The sequence below is a fragment of the Botryllus schlosseri genome, chromosome 12 (genome assembly GCF_051294905.1).
Source record: "Botryllus schlosseri isolate E-star chromosome 12, Bs_hap1, whole genome shotgun sequence".
Classification (NCBI taxonomy): Eukaryota; Metazoa; Chordata; class Ascidiacea; order Stolidobranchia; family Styelidae; genus Botryllus; species Botryllus schlosseri.
In genome coordinates, this window is record NC_137247.1 from 6,400,020 (window position 1) to 6,418,447 (window position 18,428).

Consider the following 18,428-nt stretch of genomic DNA (forward strand, 5'->3'; position numbering starts at 1 on the left):
CATTTTCCTCTGCGATTTGCATTTGTACGGTGGGGGCTCAGATTGTAAGAACACTACTATATTAAAATCGAAAAATCCAAGCGATCTTGAATCGCGCTAAGCTTGAATAAATTTTTGGGTTGAATTAAAATCTCACAAAAATTTGGGGACCTATTCGTGAGCCAAATTCCATGTTTACGGCCGCAAACTCACGCTTATTTAATTATGGGTATAGACGGCCGCATAGTTATGGTTTTACGTCTGCATGCGGATTGCGGAGTCATGTCCGCAGGTTGGCCACCCCTGGCCTGATCGAATTAGGGATGAGCAAAGCTGTGACGTATAGGAAATGCTAAATACTTATCAGGGCTTGATGTTATCGAATCACCATCCAACACAGTGGTTCTCAAACTCGATCGCCGAGGGCCCCTGGCTACGACCTTGCAATTATGTAGACTGTGCTGTGTATAAGCCTGCCACAGGAAGCACCAATTCAAAATAAATTCTGAATTAGTGACTCTGACAATCTGGTGTTGCATCAATATGTGACAACTGCCGCCGTGCATTACACAATGCATTATGCCAGCAATGAATTAAACTACACGCTAACAGGTGACATTGCGTGACAAGTCAGGAATACGACTGCTTTAAGCAGATAAGGACAAACGCCCCAAGCAGATGATTTCATATTGGAAAGTGCGCATCCAATCAGCACTAATTCCTCTCCTAAATCCAACGCCATGGGGGTGGCGAGATAGCGCAGTGGTATAATCCACGGCTGCAACACCAATGGGTGCGGGCTCGAGTCCGACCGAGGTCGACTTCCGAATTCCGATATCTAAGTGTTGGAGATTTACCATGGGGCTCGGGAATCGATTTGACTAGTTCCTGGGGATGGTGTGAACCTCTGAAACGTTCAGGTTAGTGTGAATGCGAACCATTTTGAAACATTCTGTGTGAACGCGAACGTGAACCTCATCACGTCACATGACGTTGTCTTGCTAATTCCAGCCCTATATTCCAGGTAAGTCATAGCCTATAATAATGTACACGATACTAGCGACGACTCGGGCCACATAATGTCACAATGCTGAAGTACATATTGCCGTTTCAAACGTCACTAACTGTATCAACTAAGCATGGGTGAGCAAACTACGGCCCGCGAGAGTGTAAAGAAACTTTTTTTAAAATATTGATCAAATGAGTACTAAAAATCGAATTAATGCAGGGACTTGATTAAATTTTTCTTACTATATTTCACCATGATAATTCTAAGACAGTGGTTCTCAAACTGATTGGCGCACCCCCCTTGGGGGCGTGAAAGCATCTGAAGTGGGGCGCGAAGTTATTTTTCGCGCTCTGCGCGATTTACACCCAATTCATAGTTATTGCTCAATATTTAGTCGGAATTATATATTTATAAATCTCTCATCTACAGTCGTTACCTTCCATGCCATCAAACTACCCGTTAGGTTTGCTAGCATCCTAGTTGCGTTTTGTGATATGACGATAAGGGGCGCGAAATCTTTCACCATCATGAGGGGTTGCGGTGTCTTAAAAAGTTTAAGAACCACTGATCTGAGGTAAATACTTAATATCACAGCGGAATAGCTTCAACGAGATTGACATACTTTGGATCACGAGTGGGATTTCAGATTGGCCACTCCATCTTTAATTATTTCAGTGATGTGCCTTTAAAAACGATTCGAGCGTATCTTAGATGGATTCGTTGTCTGTATGCGTAGAATTGGGGTATTTATATTTTATCTACACATGGTAGAAGCGTGTTTGGAGCCAACATGGTATATAGGCTATAATCAAATATGGCATATATATAATCAAATATCAATATTTCGTTTTAGTTTATAATCCGAATTTTATATAGTGCGGCGCGCAAATGGATTCAGATGTTGAATGCGGTTCACGTTCGCGTTCTGTGTGTAAACCTCATAAATTCTGAGGTTCACGTTCACAACCAAACCTTGATAGGTTCTGCACTTTGAACCTTTTTCATATATTACTATTTTTCTCGTCATGACAACATCTTTGGTTGGAAATTTTTTCATTTCAACTTTGGACCATGCATGGCGCTAGCATAAAGAAAAGAAACACTAAATGAGCATGCACCTTGACAATCTCAAAAACTTTACTTGCTTTGTTACAAAAGTTAGCTCGAAATATTTAGCTTTCCGTTTGTGAATATTTAGTGACTCCATACTGTGAACTTGACCCGCTATCACACAACATTAAGAACAAAATACATAGCTAGTTCGCGAATGACGATTATTCAACCAACCAATATAATTGATATAAAACGATGCATTCTTTATAGCAATTTTATTGGTTGGTTTAATTACCTCATAAACAAGTTAGCCAACACCCACGGATTTCTTTTTTATGATACATTTTAAACATATCAAATCAAGAGGGATCCCTTACGCCAATGCTAGACTTCTTTACAGTAGGACCTAATGTAAAAAATCTAGTCGGCGTATTCGATTCATCTTGATTTGATATCTTTACTGTATGCCTATCATAAAAACCAAATCCGCCCGATTGGGATGTTGGCTAACTTGTTTATGGGGCAATAGCAGTAGCAAGTATAGAAACCCGCTTTATATTCTCTCAATATATATGTAGCGATCAGATGCCGATTACGCTGCCCAGACTGGCCTATAGGCCGTTAAGGCGTAAGCTTATATTTCCTTACAATCCACGTCCAAATTGTTGGCAAAGCGACGGAAGATATAATTTTCATTGGATTATTATAGCATTGGTTTGCTCCAGGTAATACATTTGGTGATGTTTAAAAAGTCAGCATGTAGGCTACTTCAGCACTGTGGCATAATGTGGCTTGAGTCGTCGCAAGGTATCGCCTGTACAGCAGGGTTATGACTAGAAAAAAATCAAAACTTTGTGTGTCCTGTAGTCACAAACGATGGAATTTTGTGTCCCGATTTCAAAATTAACAAAAGTTAAGACTGGTTAAACAAAAACGTCCCGCACAAAAATTTTCCAGTTTTCGCTGTATGAAGGATAGGCTTTTTTTGTAGATACAGACTATATAATGTATATACCGAATTATTTGAATTTAACTGACACAATTCAAATTTCGGAGATTTAAAATAGTATTTTGGTAAATTGTGATGGTCCAGATTGAATTAGTCCGGTCGTTTTCTAGCTTACATACAAAATTAAATAATTAATAAATAATTATTAATTTAAATTTTAGATGTAGACTGTATCTATCGTATAATTTCAATTTGTCTGACACAAATCCAACTGGCTGTTCAAAAAGGCGAAAGTAGAACAACTCAACATATTTCAGCGGTCTAGAAAACCGATTCGAGGAATATGGTGAAAATTTGAAAATGCCATATCATATGTGACATATCATATGTATTTGGTGATACTGGGCGGCAAAATGTCGTTTTGATAATGCAAATTGCAATGATGAGCAAGAGTTTTCATAAATCACAATACATTGGTTGCCAACATAATATGATCGATTCTTACAGCATATGTCAGAGTTCTTCAATCCAACATCCTAAACAAATCCAACTCTCAGCTACAAATTTGCAGATGATATGGTAAGACACTACGAAAACTTAGTACAATCCACCAAGCCATAATTTCAAATTAAAATATTAGAAAACAGAGAATGGAGTGATGATTTAAAGTTCATCTATGTGCTGTGCAGAACGTGCCGCTCTTTCAGAGAAAATAGTAGATTACCACTAATCAAATAGCGTAAACTTCCATCTATACGCAATGTGAGATGGAGCTCAAGGGTATAATTCCGTACTTCCTAGTCCAAGATGGAGAGTAACTCTTGAGAGATCATGCTTATTCATAGCAAATTCGTGTCAGGAAGCCTGGTATTCTAACCAGGTGTCTATAGATGGAATATACCGGAGCCCGACCTATTATCGGTTTACCGATAATATCGGGTCGATATCACACTTTGAAGGAATTATCGGTATCGGCCATTGAAGCTGAAAAATTATCGGCAATTTTCGTGACGTCACAACATTGCGGTAGGAAGTCACAAAACTATCAACTTTGACCGCTAGACTGAGAATAGTTATATATGTCACATAGCTTACACTTAACAGGTGTCCAGATGTAGCCTTTTTAGTATATTTCATATTAAACTATAGCAATGGCTGTAAAGATGTTCAAATAAATGCTCTGACGCTTTGAAAATGTGCTTATGTATATCCAACTTCTTTTGAATATCGGCTGAAGGTATTGGGGTTCTCGGTCAAGGTGTGAGATATCGGTATCGACCAAGAAATTCACTATCGTTCGGGCTCCAGAGCAGTGACTCCCAACCAAAAATATTCATAAAATACTCTTGCTTGGCTTGAAGTCTGGAGTTTCCAATTAGGATTGCAGGAAAGCTGTGAGTAGACTGCTAAGATTACGTCACTGCTGTTTCAATGCAATGTGCCCTAACTTTCCAGTTGAACGAGCAGTACCTATAGAAATAGGTATAGATATAGGTATTGACAGGACCGTAACTGCCGCACCCCAAGTCCCCCAATTGAGGGGAGCAAGCTCGAAGAGGGCCCAAAATTATTTAGTAAATTAGCATGAATTATAGAGTAATTTATGAAATTTTATGCAACTTTTTCAAAAGTTTTTCGCGCGGTGCGTGATTTCAAGTTTCCAAGTACCTTCATTATTGGATACTCTTCCACCAAGATAAAATACGCAAGATTTATAGAAGTGGCATATCGGCGTTGACCCTTACCGCGTCACGACGCACAAAGACATAAAGCCATATAACATGCGACTCCAAGAAGTGTGCCAGAACGATCGACAGCGAGAAAACCTTGGCCGAAAAGGACTGCTCTTATGCTGACCGGAAACTTCGTTATGTATATACAAAATACATATAGGTATAGGCTAGTTGAGCATAGGCGCCTAAATGACTGGAGCCGAATATTCCTGTCTTGGCAATCTGAACCTCACGAGACAAATAGGCTACCATCCCGCAGGGAAGAATTATATGCCAGTGAAGAACTACCAATTTCTAATCGTGTGCATCTTTTAGTTTAGTACGTTTGGGCGATTCTATATTTTTTGATATAGCAGACTGGAGGTCACGAAATAACACCATGTAACGAAGTCGTACCAACGAGTCCGCCCGTCCGAATATGTTTAATTAGTATTTACGGGCCCTACAGTTTCCAAGACACCTCACCCAGCTCTACCGGTAACTCTAATTACGTGAGCAGAGAGGACAAGTAATTGATAGCAATATATATGCAATTCCCGATCTTATTGACCTATTTTATTTTGAATTATCGGAAATTTTCGCGCTCCACGATGGCTCACTAAACGGTGATCCTGATTTCGTGGCAGAAGCGAACAACGGGACGGGGGGTCGGTTCATCACCCTATGGGAGCTCAAGACCTAAGTGTTTTAAAGGGCCTGACGAAGTGCTGTTTCGTTCCTGCCAACGGGTATAAGCCCGAAGATGTTTAGTTATTATTGAGTGGTCCTACCTTTTCAAACACAACCCACTCGGCTCAACCGGTCAATCTGATTACGTGAGGAGAGAGAGGATAAAAATTGATACCAATATATTTTCAATTCCCGATTAGGGCTGGGCAAAATCGAGTACCAGAGTGATTCGATTCTGAATCACGTATTGCGCTTCGAGTCGAGTCGAGTATTCGAGTATCACTCATTATGACGTCACACCAGAATGTACTATGTTATAGTTCAAATATGCGTCTTTTATGCCACCACGAAGAATATATGCTTGTTATCCGTCACATCAAAGATACTTTGGCATTTTTTCTACCATACCGATTTCATTGCACTTCTTGACAATATTGTGGGATGTTCATGACTTCGGAAATGTGTTATGTCCAGTAACGTTCGTAGCTTTGTACTATGTCACTTATGCTGCGACACGGCTAATCAAGGTTTCAAGGCTTCCTCAGTGGAAAATAGCATCAAAGCTATAATTTTCGTTAGCAAATTAACTTTCAGTGGCCAAGAGCGTATAATTTCAGTACTCGAAAAAATCGTTTTTTACTACTCGACTCGAATTATTGAAATTAATACTCGATTCAGATTCGAGTGTTCGAATCATTGTGCCCAGCCCTATTCCCGATTATATTGACCGATTCAATCATGAATTATAGAAATTTTTCGCGCTTCGCGCGATTAGTCGAGAGAAGCTGCCTAAAACGGGCACCCGATTTAGATGATAAATAGCGGTAAACAGCCATCTAGCCTGAGAGAGCCAAGAGCAACGTTGGGGGGGGGCTGACGAAGTGCTGTTACGGCCATGGGTATTGATAACTAATTTACAGATAGATGTGCAACAAGTGACTCACGATTAAATACGCCGAGATGCGTACTGCTTAGCCGGCAAAAAGCAGCATAATTGGTAGTCCTATAGCTCGCGACCCAAGCGTCCGAATAATTTGATATGACGGTGTTTATCGAAAGGAGGTGTCGCACTAATTCCAAAAATGCGAATGGAAATCTCGCCAGGGCAATAAAACTACTCCGAAATAGCCAGCAAAGGTTGATTGTTCTGAACAACGGGAGCGCGGCAACACAATGGCCAATGGCGTCAAGCGAATGATCGGAACAATGCGAATTTTCATATTTTGGTGACTATATTGGGTTCCTTTCATTGCCCTGGTATTCGTGCGACCCCGACCGTATTCTGAAATTATAAATTTGGCCCTGCCACCGAAAAAGGTTGGGAAACACTGCTCTAGAGCAGTGGTTCTCAACCTTTTTCATCTCGCGGACCGGTAAAATTTCAAAAAAGTGACTGGCGGACCGGTGAACCTTCAAAATTGAATTAAGCCAAAATGTAAAGCATGCAGCCGTTTTTTGCCGTTATATGATGCTAGAGAATGACATTTGGAGGGTTTTGATCGTGATTAATTATCTTCACGATGGCATCCATGTGATTTTATGGTAGTCAGTCTGCTGAGTCGATGTAAAATTGCCTTATCCAGATAAACGTGCTACCGCCGAGAGTCGTTTATAGTCTTTCGTGCCGAAGGCCGTGGGTTTAACCGATCACGCCAACTCGAATAATATTCTTCTCTTTGACAATATCGATACAAAAAGTGTTTCGGAGTCGAACCAAGCACCGTCTCGTGCTACCTTGCTCATTGCTCACTGCCACCGGACGCATAGGCTACTCTGGCAACTACGAATACAATGCGTGACGCAGGAAAACACCTTACAGTAATTATACCGACAATCCGTGCCGAAAAGGCACTTCGTCAGCCCACCTCCAAAAGCATTGATCTTGTGCCCCACAGGTCGGTAAAGCCACAGTTGGGAGGATGTTTTCACCTGTACTTGTGAGCACATTCATTCTACTCATTGTAAGCAAAGAGTTTAAGTATAGCTAAATCGCGTCAATAGCGAAAATTTTCCACCATTCAGGACTGAATCGGTTTTCTTGCTGCCGTATTTTTGGCACGCCTTTCGGAGTCCCATGTTAGCCTAATCTTCATAATTATGTGTTGGTACGTCATGGCGCGGTAATGGCTGACGACCAAATGCCTATTTCTATAAATCATGCGTATTTCTCGGAGACGGGCACCTAATATGCAAGACTAAATCGCGCAAAGAGCGAAAAGAAATTGAAAAATGTTTGAAAAGTTTCAAATAAATAAGCTATGATTTATGTTCATCATGGTTGTAATGACTCATCGAGTCAATTTGTGTATTGACTCGACTTGTACTCGAGTCATTCCACATGACTCGGAGCAAGTAATATGACTCGAGACTGGGTCTACGAAGACAGGCATTTCAATGCAATTTCGAAGAATAGTACAGTTATCACGCTGATATTATTTCGTCTATCAATACTAGTAGGGCATACTTGAAAATGCTACCTGAAACTGTTAAAAGTGACGAAAATGAGAATATTATGAATGAGAAGCATTCGATATCACCGAGTAGAGTTGCTAAAAGTGGGTCTCACATGACATTAACTCGAAACTGAAAAGTCCACACAATGACTTGGACTCGGACTCGAGTCAAAACACTATGACTCGCACTCGACACTCTACTCAGTGACTTGAACTCGGACTTGACTCGGTGGTGAATTGAAAATGAATCGACTTGACTCGAGTCAAAACACTATGACTCGCACTCGACACTCTATTCAGTGACTTGAACTCGGACTTGACTCGGTGGTGAATTGAAAATGACTCGACTTGACTCGAGTCAAAACTAAAAATGTGAGATTGACTTGTGACCCGGAACCTTATTACTTGGATACAACCCTGATGTTCATTTGCAAAATAATTTCGGGTTCTTTTCAAGCTCAGCCCTTCTTAAATTAGGTGGTTTGGGGTGCCCCGGTGAATGAATCGAAGACGAATGCTCGCGCAAACTGCGCTGTTTAGCGATGAGTCAGCTCGTACCTGTTCTGTACTTGTCGCTCGCATGTCGTCAAATGACACGTCTTGAACTTTAAGTCAAATCGAACATGTTTCCAGCCCTAGTATTACCCCAAGAAGTTCTGAATCAGTTTAAAATTTGATGTCTTATTTATTTCATCATAGGACAAGCCTTTTACATTGAATCTTGAATTTAAGGCATAAAATTGTAATTTACCTGGCGGACCGGCAGGAATGTCGTCGCGGACCGGCGGTTGAGAACCACTGCTCTAGAGTATACCAAAGTTTATTTGCTGCTATCTTTGCGCTCGAATGTCCTGCAGCGATAAAGTGCCTGAAAATCCCATTGCAAGTCGGATATGTTCGTTGTAGATGTACCTGGTACTAACATAATAACAGAAAGGGAAGTCAAATTGATGGATGAACTTTATCAGAAGTGCAAAAGGACATATATATGAAGATTAAATTTGTAGCAAAGAATACCTTTGAATTGTAAGTTTTTTCTTTATTTAGACAAGTCTCGAAAATTGAAATCAATTTGTGCGGGACGTTTTTTTTTCGATTTGAACAAAAATGATTATAATTTTATTAATTGATACCAAAAGATTCATTAATTCCTGCTACAGGCCATTTTTTTCTCGTCATAACGCTAGTGTACAGTACACTAAAATGTAGGATTGGAATTAGCAATATGACGTCATAGGTACACGTTCGAGTTCACACATAACTTTTCAAAAATATTCCCGTTCACACGAACCTAAACCTTTCAGGGGTTCGCACCATCCCTAACAAATACCCAGACCCACGTCCCACAGCACATTAATTACCAAGTATATACACGGCATATCTCGATAGCCATGTTTAGCACGTTATATGATCAATTTGAACATGAACAATGAACATGCTTAGTTAACAAGGGTGGCGCCAACGAGGTAGCAATTCTTAATGTTTTGAACGATTACCAAGAAATGTTGTGAATTCAGCCAATAGTAGTAGATTATTTAGCATCTTATGAAATACATAGGAACCGGAGCTACTTTTCAAGCAGCCGGCTCCAGCTCTGGCTTCGGCCCCGTTAGAATTTTATTTAAAGCTTGCTCCGGGTCCGTTGAAAATACTATAGATAGCTGACCTACGGATAGATAGACACGTTATTTATACGGTCGATTGATGCGACAGTCGGCAGATTTGTTGTCGCTTCATAGCATGAAACGTCAAGATAATTGCTAATCCCATAGATAACGACCGCAGCGCTAAAATTAAATAAAGTTGATCTTATTAGAAAGTTACAGTCGCGCTGATTCTGATAATATACATTAAATTTTCATCAAGGCAATGGAACCACCCCGAAATAGCCCTCAAAGTCTGAAAATCGGCATTGTTCTAAACCAGTGGTTCTCATCAGGTGTGCCGCGGCACACTAGTGTGCCAGTTGGACTGCTCAGGTGTGCCGAGACCAAATGTGGTAAACTATGTCGAAGCATAACAAAAATCTAAATTTTGACGGTGTCATTGTTGGTTTTTGTATTGAATTAACCCGGTCAAGACACGCGATGCACAATCCCAAGCAGTGAACGGACAATCCGATGCAATAAACAGATATAAGGATGTCGGGGCGATCGTAGTTACGGTATCCCAATCTAGTGTCTCAATCTGACATCCCCATTAGGTCATGGATTGGGTCTTTCTCTGGGCTTTTTATTGTAAAGACGCTCTGAGCGCAGCAACGTATGGAGGCGGAGAATCTGTTAAATCTGCGACGCTTCGTAACTTTGCTAATCCACTGCCATGAATCAAACTGAGGCCTCCGCCGTCAATGGGTGTGATACGCTAGTTTGCCCACACATAGTAGCATTCAGGACGGTGATAGCTAAACTCTGGCAATTGGACCGTGATATTGAGGTGTGACCGAAGTGTTCACCTTTTACTTGTCACCCATCAGAACCGGAGGCAGAACAGGGACATGACGCAGGTTGATGACCTTTTTCTGTGTCTATTTGTAGTCGTATTCTTGCCATGGCTTCGTCATCGATGATCATTTTACACCATACCGATATTACTTATTTTGATTCCTGAGAGGCCAACTTATAACACGGCCCACTTTTTGCAAGACAATGCTTTTGCAGATCGGAGGACGGGTAGGAGCCTACATAAACCTCCAACACCTAGGAAGGTATTCTCACCATCGAGAAATGAACTCATTTGGAAGTGATGTTCACGTTTACAAATTAGAATTGCCAACATAGCCATTCACATTTTGATTGTTAGGTAGCGTGCCAGCACTGCAGGTAAAATGTAGGCTCAGGGCGCAACGTTATGTTGCAGGCGACAAATTCGAGAATTGAGGAGTAAAGTTGATAAAATTATATCAGTTACAAATTTCCCCTCCGATGAGGTTTATTATCCCGGTTTGCTGGAACTACAATTGAACTGCGGGTGGCTGCCAGTAACAGTATTGAGGTATACTATCCTCACAGGTGCTATTACATGATCTGCGTGGAAATTCGTTTGGCACCCATGTATAATTACACCTCTACGCCTCTGTATTTGTTAATGGCGATTGTAAATGGACTCTTCGGTGCGACGGTTTATTACATCGACAATGCGGTAGTGGGCAGACTTTATTGTCAAGCCAATCTTATGAAATTAGGCTCAGCCTGAAGTTTAAACCAGATCTCAGCAGGCCAGTTATATGGTAACAGAGGTAATAGCTGATAATTCAAAGCCTCACGCGAAAGCGGAGAAAGTTCCTTTTTCGGCCTGCAATAAAATCGTAAAGAAATGTTTGGGAAGAATTGAAAACGATTTCCATGTCAAATTCGTAGACGTATTTGTTAGATGTCCATAGAGATAAAAGAAAACTCCAGCAGAGAAAAGTCTACTTGAGTGCTCCGAAAAGGTAGAAGTACTTCGCCAGTGACCACCATCTGTAAGACTATGGTTGCTGCTATCCGCATTCTGGTAGTTTGCCGGTGCCGTAAGCCAAAAGAGTTCAGAACCACGGTGCTAGTGTGCCGCGAACTATTTTTTTATTTTCAAAGTGTGCCGCTAGGTAAAAAAGGTTGAGAACCACTGTTCTAAACAATCGCAACGACGCAGCACAATGACCATAACAATTGCTGAATTACTTAATTCGCATATTGAATGAAATGGTGAATGAGAAATAAACACAGTAATAATCAGTTTATATCAAATCAAAGTGCATTCCCACAATCATGAGAATGGTTTACGTCTGTACAGGTACTATACCAAGGATCACCAATCGCGGCCGGCGATATGATTTGAGATTTTGGAAGAACGCGAAATAAAGCATTTTGAAATGCTGAAAATGATCCATTATTGTGATTGTTTCAAAATAAGCTATTCGCCTGTGCCCAACAACAATATTCTTGACTAGCTGAAAGCAACAGCATTCCATCAATGGATAGTCAGATGATATGAAAAAGTATATCGCCTTGAATTGCAATCGCCCAGACACTACCAAGGCCGAGACGCTTATAAAACGGCATAAGGGCGTTCTCAGTCCCACAAGATCAATCTTTAGGATGAGATAGTCTTTCAGCAAGTGATATGTCCGGTTAGCCGTTATATCGATTCATTAGTCGCTAAAGCGTTGCCAGGTACCGTGCGTGCAGCAGCTCATATTTCAAAATAAAATGAAGTTGATGATATTTCTTCTTGTATTTGTACTATACTTTGATAAAATATTACTTCTCTGGTGGTAACCATGACCTGACCATGGCCCATGTTAGTGAGCACGGCGTAAGTAGTATATATGATCGCACGTGGTGTGGCAGGGGCTCTTATGGGTGCGGCGGCATGCTAACGCGAAACTCGTGGTGGCATGGTGACCCTTTCAGGTATAGGCTCCGATGGCATGATAGCGTTACGGAGATAGGGGTCGGTCGCATGCTAACGTTTTCGGGTATAGACTGCGGCGGCATGCTAATGTGAAAACTCGTGGTGGCATGCTAATGTTTTTCGTTATAGGCGCGGCGACATGCTAACGTTTCAGTAACAGGATGTGGTGATGAGGAGGTGTTTCGGCGGCATGCTGACATTTCAGCTATGGTCATCGTGGACATGGTGTTTTAGAATTCGTATCAAGGAAAGTAAACAGTCACGTGATTGGTCCTTAGTTAATTTGCATATCCCAAATTGTTATATATGACGGATTCGAGTTATTCCTAACTTTTACGGTGATTGTGACACAATACATCGTCATTCTTATGGCTGCGGCGACATGTTAACATATCTGATATAGACGCGGCGGCATGATAACGTGACAGGTATAGAGATCGCTCACACGATTCTACATGAAGACGTCATAGTTCAGTCGTGACAAATGACCGATCGCATTCTCTATTCAACATTTACGAACTGTACAAAACCCGCCAATATTGGTTGGAATGAATTGAAATTTGGCATGCGTCGTTTTTTAAGGCAACCTCACGATCTAATCACGTAGCCAGCAAGATTCAGAAAAAAAGGTTATTTTTGCACAGCCCTTTTAGACGTTTTTGTGAAGTAGGGAGATGTGGTACCGATGGATCACTGGGACCGAAAATACTTTGAAAATTCTCTATGATAATTCCATGATTGCAATCCGTGAACTTGTCTACAATTGCATGCTGGCAAAATCTTTCCTCACATACAAAAAAATTCGACGTGCGCGAGCTATGGGGTCTCTCACAGATGATTTTTGTTTTGGGGGGTCTAAACTAAATTTAGATCGACATATACATTTTTCTTTGTAACCTTCAACACGAACAAACCAGCAATCATTTTTATTGTGAAGTGTAGGGCTTGTATCATGCTATATAATGGCACCTATTATTTTTTTCAGTACTTTCCTTGAGTGGACTTTTTTTCGATTCATGTATAAAATTCGTAGGGTGGGGACCGATGATACAATAGCTAAATCAAGCCAAATAATCAAGCAAACTAATCATGAAACAAATGAAACATGCCTACGTACAGAAAATCTTGATGTAATAATTGCATATGATGTTTTATCGCTATAACGAGGTATTTGGAAGTCACACTGTCGATTTTCGGGCAATATGTATGTACCCACAAATTTATAAGATCGAGCCTAAATCGAAACGTGATTTTATGACAACATTTGAGTCAATATTTATTCTATTTTTTGACAGTTGCGACCAAACATTCTTCTTTGGCTTGCTGCAGCTTAGATTATAATACTGAGCAAGAAAAGTAGTCACATTTGAGTTTTTTAGGGTATATGTGTCATAGGTCCCCGGGTCGTGTGTCATTGGACCCACCGGGTGGGGACCGATGACACGTTCGAGCAACAAATTTTGAACGTCCATAAATATTTTTTGAACAGACGGATATTCATGTATATATGCGCGATAGGTAGAGCTTGTATCAAAGTGCTGAGCCAGCAAAAGATCTGCTGTTTTCGACTGAACATTTCGGGGCCAGCGATCATTTTCCAATTTTTGATCCATCGGTACCACATCTCCGGGGAGATGTGGTACCGATGGATCACTGGGACCGAAAATACTTTGAAAATTCTCGATGATAACTCCATGATTACACTCCGTGAACTTGTCTACAATTGCTTGGTGGCAAAATCTTTCCTCCCATACAAAAAAATTCGACGTGCGCGAACTATGGGGTCTCCAAAAGATGTTTTTTGTTTTTGGGGGTGTAAAGTAAATTTATATCGACATATACATTTTTCTTTATAACCTTCAACACGAACAAACCAGCAATCATTTTTATTGTGAAGTGCAGGGCTTGTATCAGGCTGTATAATGACACCTATTATTTTTTTCGGTACTTTCTTTGAGTGGAATTTTTTCGATTCATGTATAAAATTCGTAGGGTGGGGACCGATGATACAAAAGCCAAATCAAGCAAAATAATCAAGCATACTAATCATAAAACAAATGAAACATGCCTACGTACAGAAAATCTTTATGTAATAATTGAATATGATGTTTTATCGCTATAACGAGGTATTTGGAAGTCACACTGTCGATTTTCGGGCAATATGTATGTATCCTCAAATTTATAAGTCCGAGCCTAAATCGAAACGTGATTTTATGACAACATTTGAGTTAATAATTATTCTATTTTTTGACGGTTGCGATCAAACATTCTTCTTACTGTAGCTTAGATTATAATACTGAGCAAGAAAAGTTGCCACATCTGAGGTATTTAGGGTATATGTGTCATAGGTCCCTGGGTCGTGTGCCATTGGACCCACCGGGTGGGGACCGATGACACGTTCGAGCAACAAATTTTTAACATCCATAAATATTTTTTGAAAAGACGGATATTCATGTATATGTGCGAAATAGGTAGAGCTTGTATCAAAGTGCTGAGCCAGCAAAAGACCTGCTGTTTTCGGCTGAACATTTTGGGGCCAGCGATCATTTTCCAATTTTTGATCCATCGGTACCACATCTCCCCTAGCTGTTGTTTGTTCGTAGCTCAACATACCCTGAATCAATCGTAATTCATTATCTCTCAACATACATGCAGTGCGCTTTCAGAATCGCCGCCGGTGGCAGACTCTTTGATCACCTAATCAGCAAGCTGCTGCTGCAGTGGTCATTGAAGCATAGCCGATTCGCCAATCACGTGCCGAGGTTTCGTGATTACTAGTCCTCTCGCCGTTCTATGGTCGGTGGCACGCCCATTCTTCGGCAGCTACTTTCAAACGCTTTGCACGAAATCTTAACGGCCTTCCTGTGAGCTTTTTTTAGGACCAGTGTCGTTTTTTATCAATAATCTATGGAATAAGACATTACAACGGAGGATTTGTAAGATTTTCCAAATTTTGTACACCCTAGTGCAGAGTGATAACTATGAGTAATCCAGCTATACCCCTGAACTCCATGATAGGTATGCTAACGGAAATGGTACTGGGCAGTACGAATCCCACATATTTAAAAGCGACTTTCTGTTATTGTTGTTTTCCGAGATCCTCTTTCGTTCGCTGAATTCATCATAACATTCCCGAATGCCTGATTGTGGGTGTCAAGGAACGACCTTATACCTTCTAAAAGCCTCTTTATTCGAAAAGATAAACTAGTTTGTTGCATTTCAATTACTGAACAGATTAATCCATCGGTACACAAACCTCGTGGACTTGAACGTGTTTTGTTCGTGGCCAAGTAAATTAGTAAAAAATGGCTATGACTAGGGTTGCATTTAAACAAAAATCAATCTTAAACAAGCATGTTCAAAACAATTAGGCCCTTGTTTAAAACATGTTTCGTATTGTTGCTGTTCTTTGTTTTGTTTTTTAACACATGACCGCACGAATACTCAATTGTGAGTTGTGACGTCAGAGTGGAATGACACTGACAATTAAAAATATAGGGTAAATATAGCTCCTGTGACGAAATATATGTACTTATAGCTGTAGAACCGACTATTTTGAGGGTTCCAATCATCCCATATCGATATACGTCGGCTATATATCGGGTAGTAATTGTCCGTATGGGCCGGCCAACCCGTGGCCCGCGAGAAGGTTTTGAGTGGCCCGCGAGGTAATTTCCAAAATTGGTAATGTTATAAAAGATGAATTGCACAGATTATGAACTTGCAAGGCCAACCAAGAATTTGATTAGCCTGGAAGCAACACTTGAGATGTTATGACTAAAATATCAGTCACGACGCATTGGCATTTCCATGAGCCAGTCACACTTTGGTAGATCTTCGTACACTACAATAAAGCAGAATATTTTGCGATGAATTTATCAAAAGTAAATATTTCCTAGACGCTTCGCGCAACATGTTGTCACTCGATTTCTTGCTATTAATATTGTTTCACCTTTGTGAAAATGAAAGAACGCCTAATGCATCAGATTGAGTCTAACTATATTCTCGATTACGAGACAGTGTCGTTCAGCAAATGCGACCTAGCGTTTGCGCTCGCAGAAAGACCGTCGACTATTAAAACCTAGGCACAAAACGATTGACGTATGTTTGTCGAAGCTTTCGAAATTGATATGTCCAGGCGCTGAATAGTCCAGTCCTGGCTAACTGAGCCCAGCGATATACTGCAGGCCCGCAATATAGTCAAGTGACAATATTATTGAGCTATGAACTTCGAAGAATTTTCGCGCTTAGCGCGGCTAGTGGCCCTCGCAATACTTCGTCGATCGAATGTGGCCCTTTGGCTGAAAAGGTTGGCCAGCCCTGATCTATCTGAAAGTCAAAGTGCCAAACATGCTTACAAATAAACCAAAATGTAGCCTATATACCTCACGACCCATTTCCCAACATCCAATACGCACAACGCAGTAAAAAATTCATGTCTTGTAATGTCCTTATAATTCTGAAAAAGTTGTTGACGAGATGGTAAGACGTGTTACTTTCCTCTGATCATCACAGGACGTTTATATAGCGACTTGATTAGTGTGGCCACGTTCGGCTACAGCGCAGTGTATTTCCGACGGATTTCGCGCACCATTTGTACACTCTCTGTCTCTAAGTCCTCCTATTGATGTTGCAAACGATGTGATATGCCTCCTTTCCTTACTACTTTCCCCATGCGCGTGGTTATGGAGTGTAGTTTGTTCGATACATTCTGTTCGTTGCCCACGCTTTTATAATATCGTTTCTCAGTTTCAAAAGCACATTCATTTCCAGTCAATTTTGTAAACAAGCACTATGTGCTCTGGAGCATATGGCTGTCAGTCATTATCTTGCGCGGATGATCTGTGGCTAATTAAATGACTACTATGGTCGGATTATAGAATGTTTACATTCTATAGTCGGATGCTCTCTCATTACCGACCGACAGGTCTATTGGGTCCAACGACGAATAATGCTATAACTCATATGCGAGCGGATCAAAATGTACACGCTATAATGCATCTTGGTGCTTTTCCAGTGCCGAGTCATGATCTGCGACGCTTCAAATAACAGTACCAGGTGCTTTCAAGGATGTCAATCTTCTGCCGCTCGCAAAAGAAGGTGATTAAACTCTATTGAATTTGCCAGCTCTGAATCACTCAAATTGTGCAGTCAATACTTAACCGGTATCATTAGATGATAGATAGAATAAAACGTCGAATTTACATCTGCTGACTTGCACCGATTTTTATTGACTTTGTGATTTTGAGGATACATGCAATCAAACGTCGTAAAATAAATCCATACTTCAATGAAGATCTCAGCGTTTTGTCGGTCCTGGAGTAGATTAGCTTCGAATTCGAACGCTTGCATGCTGATCCGATCTTCCATGTTCGAAGTCGTGTCGTGCCGTATAAGTGTAGGATCAAGGAAACAGCTGTAATTATAGTTGGTAACAGAAATTCGCCTTACCAGATGCAATTGTTTTCATATATTTTATAATGTTGCTTCAACCATGGCTTTTCGCCTACAATGCTCATTCTTCACCTTGTCGATGGCTTCGCTATTATTCCTTATGTCACTTTGTACATAACCCATTTATGTTCTATGCTTTTGTAGCCACCGCGCAAGCGTATCGGATCCCGGGTGGGGACTAGAAAACCTTAGATAGGAATTCTGTAGTCGGACTGGAGCTCGCAACCCATTGACAGTTGTAGAGGGTACAAATTACTTATCAAGGTTTTTAATTATCATCGTGAAGCAATTTCAGAATTGATTTTTTGTAGATTTGCTTGCTATAGCATTTTTAGCAATATCAGAGGCCACACTAACTATATACTATGGGATCTTTAGTACGTAATGTGGACACTTTCGTAGTTGCAGAGAGGCACATAGGCTCACTGGTTTCAAAAATTCATTCGGTATCGGTAGCGAATACAAAACTCAGTTTGGGCGTGCTAGAACAATTCACAAATCAAGACGGTTACATGGCGCATACCCATCTTTGATGGAAGTGTAGGTCAATGCTGCAGTGCCAGAAGTATCTGTCGAGCTCGCCGTGCATTCTTCCGTGAAGAAAACCAACCCAGCTTGTCCTTGACCGACGGCACCAAGAGAAAAGTACATTCGGTCTTGCACGCTGACTTGTAGCGGATAATCCACTGGAGCAACTGCAGTCTGTAAGTTTCAACAGTTAATAGGCCACTAAT

General features: G+C 40.8%; 2 protein-coding genes across 2 annotated transcripts in view; one reads left to right on the top strand and one right to left on the bottom strand.

Moving 5' to 3' along the window:
- Positions 1–18,428, top strand: part of LOC145452579 (uncharacterized) — a 260,305-nt gene that overhangs the window by 125,409 nt on the left and 116,468 nt on the right. The gene's annotated exons all lie outside the window — the stretch shown is intronic.
- The window catches only part of LOC145452572 (uncharacterized), a 103,018-nt gene that overhangs the window by 13,845 nt on the left and 70,745 nt on the right, over positions 1–18,428 (bottom strand). Inside the window, exons 12-13 of the mRNA XM_080330753.1 lie at positions 18,218–18,396; positions 17,527–17,656 (exon numbers count right to left, since the gene is read on the bottom strand). Coding sequence (XP_080186879.1) covers positions 17,527–17,656; positions 18,218–18,396 — 309 coding nt within the window. The remainder of the gene's footprint in view (positions 1–17,526; positions 17,657–18,217; positions 18,397–18,428) is intronic.